General features: G+C 54.9%; 1 protein-coding gene across 1 annotated transcript; it reads left to right on the top strand.

Annotated features, from left to right (window-relative positions):
- Nucleotides 1-1,254: 1,254 nt before the first annotated feature.
- On the top strand, nucleotides 1,255-5,789 carry SMCP (sperm mitochondria associated cysteine rich protein). Its single transcript, NM_001008685.2, is given in 2 exon segments — nucleotides 1,255-1,402; nucleotides 5,234-5,789. A coding segment is annotated over 1 exon segment (315 nt). The 5' UTR covers nucleotides 1,255-1,402; nucleotides 5,234-5,253; the 3' UTR covers nucleotides 5,569-5,789.
- The last annotated feature ends 263 nt before the right edge of the window (nucleotides 5,790-6,052 follow it).

Genomic DNA, 6,052 nt, shown 5'->3' with positions numbered 1-6,052 from the left:
TGTGTGAAAAGAAAATAGAACAGTGGGAGTTCCCACCGTGGCTCAGTGGAAACAAATCTGACTCGCATCCATGAGGACACAGGTTCCATCCCTGGCCTTGCTTTGTGGGTTAGGGATCTAGCATTGCTGTGAGCTGTGCTGTAGGTCGCAGACGTGGCTCAGATCCCGCAACGCTGTGGCTGTGGTGTAGACCGGTGGCTACAGCTCCGATTCAACCCCTAGTCTGGGAACCTCCATGTGCCGCGGGTGTGTCCCTAAAAAGACAAAAAAAGAAAAAAAAGAAAGAAAAAGAAAGAAGGAAAAGAAAATAGAACTGTGTAAAGGTGATTGGAGTGTATGTATGGCATTTCATTTAGAAAGCCACATTTAAGCAAAGGCTTGAAGGAGGTAAGGGAGTGCGTCCTGATATCTCTTGCAGAAGACTGTTCCAGCCAGGACAAGCATGGGCCGTAGGGGCGTGTGTGTGTGTGTGTGTGTGTGTGTGAGCACGCACACGCTGAGCTATATGCTGGGAATATCAAAATGAGTAAGACAGAGCCCTTGCCCTCAAGAGATCCCTGTTTCTCCCTTGTTTAAATCCCCTCAATGGCTCCTAATGTCCTCAGGTTGTGCCCGCTCCCTGCTTCCTCCCCGTGGCATCCAGGTGGACAGCACCACCTGCTGCCCATACCTTCACCTCTTGTCCTTTCTCCCGCTGTGCTCCAGCTGTGGTGAACTTGCCCCTACACAGGCCGTTCTTCCACGTCTGAGTCCGAATGCCCTCACTCACGCCTCCGAGCCCCACTCCCTATCTCCAACTGTCGGCCAAGTTCCTGCTTGAACCCTGCTCCTTGTGGACAACATCCCTGACCCCAACCCAGACCCCAGGTGCCCCCACAGCATCCAGTGTGTCCCCCGTCATCGTTCTCATCACATGTATTGACATCATCGTCTACCCTCCATGGTCAGAAGAGCTTCAAAGACTGTAAACTCTATCCCGCTGAGCTTGAACACTTCGCATTTGGGATGGAGCCTGGCAGATAGAAAATGCTCGGTACAAAAGTGGGCTTTAGGCTTATGTCTTGGGTGAGTAAATAATTACGGGTTAACTCAAGAGTTCCCTGTGCCTTCAGGAGAGAGGAAACCAAGGGGAGCCCTGTTATCCATCCAGCAGGAGGTGCAGGTGAGTCAGTCACAGTCACAGAATCTTGGGGAGCGAGAATAACCGTGTCACAAAGGCTTAGAACCTCAGCATCTTGGCCTGGGGAGGGAAGAGAAACCATCTGGCTTCTGATAGTCGTGGACTCACTAGGCTGCTGAGGGAGAGTCCTACCTGCTGCCGGGCCAGGGCGGAGAGTTTTCGTGAGAAGCCAAGCCCAAGAACCATGAACTAAGAAGACACGGAGAGAAGTAGTCAGAGCAGGTAACCCAGAGAAAACTTGTCTTTGGGTCCTGTCTTCATGGCTTGCCAGTCCTCCCATTCATTCTTTCCCTACTTCCTGAGGTCCACTTAACGTGTCATGCAGTGTGGCAGGTGCTGAGAACGGTGGCAACCGGGCCAGCAAGGAGACCAACAGACTAGAGAAGCCAGACAATGCGGAGAACTATGATAAAAATGTAGTGAGAAATACAGGAGCTCCAAGAAGCTCTCCCAGGACCATAGACCCTGTGGGTTATGGACAATTTCTTCCAGGATGTTTAAGCTGAGACTTCAGGTGGGAGTAACGTTTAGTGAGGGTGTGGGGATGGGTGTTCTAAGCCATGGGAAGAGCAGTGCAAAGATCCAGGCAGAGGATCGGCAGGGATCTGCTCTGGGCCGGTCTGCCCACTTGGAAGGGACAGTGGCCGGAGATGAGGCTGAGCGGGCGGGCAGAGGTCAAAGAGAAGCCTTTTTGGGCACTGTCGTCTCCCTCCCCGTGCCTCAGTGCTCAGGACTGATTCCTAAGCTACTCTCCATCTTTGACACGGCAGCCCCTCCCCCGACGTGGGACCTGTTCCCAGCACCTGCCCAAAGGGGATGTGCTGGGAGGGGATGTCTGGGGGTAGCCAGGGGCTCTGGGTGCCCTCTGCTCACTGGGATGAGAACTCCTTCTGTAAAAACAGCGCAGCACAGACTTGGAAGAAAGGGGCCCCGACGGGAGGCTCCCAATGGTCAGTTCAGGGGCACAGGCTTCAGAGGGAGAAAGGTACAGCATAGACACCGGGGAGCAGAGAGAGAATGGGAAACGGTGACAAGACAGAGAGGCAGGGAGAAGAAATTGTAAAGGAAGCAAAAGAGTCAGAGAAAAGCAACAGAAGCATTTTGATAAGGGTTCACCGCTCACCCCACTGTGCCCCCACCTCCTTCGCTCCCCCTGGTCTCAGGTCGGGCCCTAAAATCAGAGAACAAGGAGACAGAGCTGGACACCAGGATCCCTGTACACACACACACACACACACACACACACACACACACACACACACACACTCACCCCTGCCCAGGGAGGCAGGGCACCCAAGTACACGCGGACTTTCTGTTACACAGCTTCAAAGACCACGAAGGAGGCAGAGGGCAAGGCTCCTCTGGCCTTAACTCTCCCTGCTTCTCCCCATTTTATGCTGATGTCTGTGTCCTATTTTCACTCCTGTGTGTCTGCTTTCACTCTGCCTCTCCTTCCTGTTCCCTCCCAGGCAAGTCAGGGCATCACAAAGCAGATCTCTGCCACCTCAGCCTCTGCAGTCTCTCTTGACCTGCAGGGAGGGACCGTGTGACCTGTCTGCTCCCACCCCTTAGGAGTCCTGGTCTAGCATCCTGTGCTTAACACTAAGCAGAACGTCTTCCTGGATGACAGCGTTAATTCCTGAATATCTGGCAGGCATAGAGTCACAAGGGAATTGAGGCCAACACCCTACTCCAGAAGTCACTTTCGCCCCTCAGGTGAAGACCTGCCCCTGACCCAGCTGAGGCTGCAGCCGGACAGCCAGGGACTTGGGTTTGTGGACAGTGCAGACCCAGCAGGGGTGTGACACTTCCTTCTCAGATGGCCCTCATTCCTGGTGCTCTAGCCCGGGAGAGTCACAGCAGATGGTCCCCAAAGGGGAGGAACCCTGCTCTGTCATCAGACTGCACCAAGCAGCACGGTGACAGCCATCTCAGGCACATGCCAGGGGCTCCTTGCCACAGAGGAGCCCTGCAATGAGGCCCTGGTGGTTCTGAAAGCTGAGGTGGAGGGAGGCTGGGCTGGGTGCGGGCGTCAGCCACACCCGGCTCTGTGGGGCCCGACTTGCACATCTGAGCTGAGCGAGGTGGACCCAGATGAAAGGGCCGAGGCCAAGACCTGACACCCATCATCTGAGCCAGCTGAGGCCCTGGGTCTACAGCAAAGTAGGTCATTGGGCAGGTCTCCTTTAGAAGCCACCTAATCTGAGAATCCTGCTCGTCTTCCATGAACTAGAGCTGCCTTTCATGGCAGGAAGGGGCTGGGCTGGCTTTCCATCCTGCTCCAGGAGCCTCAGAAAGCTGGTATGAGGGGGCATTAGTAGCTCCTGCCCCCCCAGGAGTCCCACTATCCTCAGGACACAGGGAAGGACAGAACAAGAAGATGAGAGGCAGGGCTTTCTCAGCACCAGAGGATCCGTGCTGAGATCCGGCACAGGGCTGGGAGGGGGCGGCGGGATGGCCCGGCAGGGGCGGAACCTGGAAGAATCCATGGCAGGAGGGGCTGAGGCCGGAACAGAAGCAAGCTCCTTAGGAGGTGTTCACACAGGCCTAAGGGACAAATATTTGTCAAAGACATCTCAGCTTGGTCCAGCCAAACCACCATGGTCAAAAACCTCAACTTCCTTGTGCCTGTGTGTCTGCGTGGACACACACACACACACACACACACACACAAACACACGCGTGCGCACACAGATATACAAGTATGTGTGTCTAGTGGAAAGCCCTCAGCAGTAACTCGTTCAGTTTTAAAAACCAGTTTGGACCAGAGGCTTATCTGTGGGTGCTGGAGGCTGGAGGGTGGTGGCAACTTTACCTCAGCAGCTGTCACTTGAACTCCCACACCCATCCTCCTCCACCCGGGTGACGGGGCTCTGACAGACCCAGCACTTCCCCAGTGTGGGCGTGTGGCCCTGTGGGATGAGCCTCCAGCTGGGGGTGCATGCTGACTCCCCACTTCATTCAGGAATAGAGGACTCTCCAGGTCTCTGCCTGCCGATTCCTGGCCACTTATAGACCCTCCGTCCTGCTGCAGCGCCTCCATGTGGCTTTCATCTGTCTGCCGTAAGAGGGACAGGGCAGAAACCACATAGTGCCTGCCCCAGGGGCATATATTGGGTCCTAGGACCTAAGCAGAACCTTCTGGATTTCCAGGTGGGGGGAAGACGCATTGGTAAGGAGTAAAGAAAGAGATGCTTGGGTTTGTCCTCCTCCTAGAAGGATCAGGAAATTACAAAAGTCCAGAAGGGTTGAGTTGGAGGACACCTCTAAGGTCCAGTTCACGCCTCCTCACCCCAGCCCCGCCCCCACACAGAGGAGGAGATAAAGGTCAGAGCGGTGAAGAGAGCTGCCCCCCACCCAACCCCAGAGTCACAGAGCCAGGTCTGAAACTCGGCCGCGATGCCAAGCGCAATGGCCTTTCTGTTTTGTTTTGTTGAAGGGTCCCCAAGGCAGTGGCTCCCCCACGTGCTGAGGGGCATGGTGGAGCCGGTGCACTCAGGCAGCCCATGGTGGTTGGTCACCCTAAGTGAAGACTCCTGTTGCGCTTGGGTCCCTGGGCACCATGTGGGACAACAGACCAAGCACGTGCTCTGAGTTGGGGTGGAAGCTGACTTGAATCCACTTACCAGGAATGGAGGTAGATCGTTGCATTTCAGTGCACCGGCTACATAAAATGGAGCGAAACCAGTGACCTCTCGAACTGGCTGGGATCATGCATGAGACGATGTTTGTGACATACCTGCCACTGGACTCAGACAGGGTGGCCAAGGGCCCTATTCTTCCTCATTTGCTAAGAGACCTCAGGCAAAATCCTTCCATATTCTGATCTTTCCTTTTCTGTCTGGAAAATGGCTCCCTCATGCAAACCAGTGCACTGACCCATATGAAGGTCCAGACCTGGGTTCTCCTGAGCGTCCAGCCCTGCTTTCCCAGCCCTGGTCTGCGTCATCACCCAGAACATGGCGGGGGTGGGGGTGGGGGTGGGGGGGTCAAAGAAAGAGGGAGTGAATGCAGACAACCGGCTTTCCTTCTGAGAATGCTCTTTTTTTCTAGGGCCTCCAAAACTCGTGAAGATGTGTGACCAACCAAAGTGCAACCCATGCTGCCCCCCAAAGCCCGAGTGCTGCCCCCCAAAGCCCCAGTGCTGCCCCCCAAAGCCCCAGTGCTGTCCGCCAAAGCCCCAGTGCTGTCCGCCAAAGCCCCAGTGCTGCACCCAGCAGACATGCTGCTGTTTGGAGCCCAAGCCTGAGTGCACCTGCCTGAATAAGGAGACTGAGTCCATGGCACCCCAAACTCAGAAAGATAACCCCCAAACACCACCGCAGCCCCAAAGTCCAAGACAGGGGTCCAAACCTGGTTCCTGGGGGCAGAAGCAGCCAAACAAGTAGGCTGTCCCATGTCCATCACCTGGTGGGGTCAGGCTAGACCTGCTTTTAGAAAAACTGTCTCTCCTGGAGCCCCATTTACTCCCAACCAGAGGGCACCATTTCCCCTCATAGCTCCCCACCTTAGGGAAGCCCCAACTAGAACTGGTTGAAGAGGTTAGAACCCTTTTCAGGACCATCTTGCCTAGTGATCCTGACATCAGCACAAAAATAAAAGAGCACTAAAAAGTCGCCTCTCTTTCTTCCTTTACCTATGAAGCCATCTCACTTGTCTGGCCTAAGTCTAAGAAAATGTTCTGTACATGTCATGAAGGGCCCAGGCAGGACTCAGAAAACCAGAGTCCAGAAGTACCAGGCCTCTGCTGAGCCAGAATGATGCCGACTGACTCATCCTAGTTTTAAAATGCAAGTCCTCATTCCAGGAATCCCTCCAGTCCCAGGCCAAGGGGAGTGGTCAGTCACCCTATGTGCAAGAATTTCAGGCCCC

The sequence above is a fragment of the Sus scrofa genome, chromosome 4 (assembly GCF_054392235.1).
Source record: "Sus scrofa isolate SSC_HxYL_T2T_F1_AM1 chromosome 4, Sscrofa_HxYL_maternal_Yorkshire_Landrace_v2.0, whole genome shotgun sequence".
Taxonomy (NCBI): Eukaryota; Metazoa; Chordata; class Mammalia; order Artiodactyla; family Suidae; genus Sus; species Sus scrofa.
The sequence above is the reverse complement of the archived record's forward strand: the minus strand, read 5'-3'. Positions and strand labels throughout refer to the sequence as shown.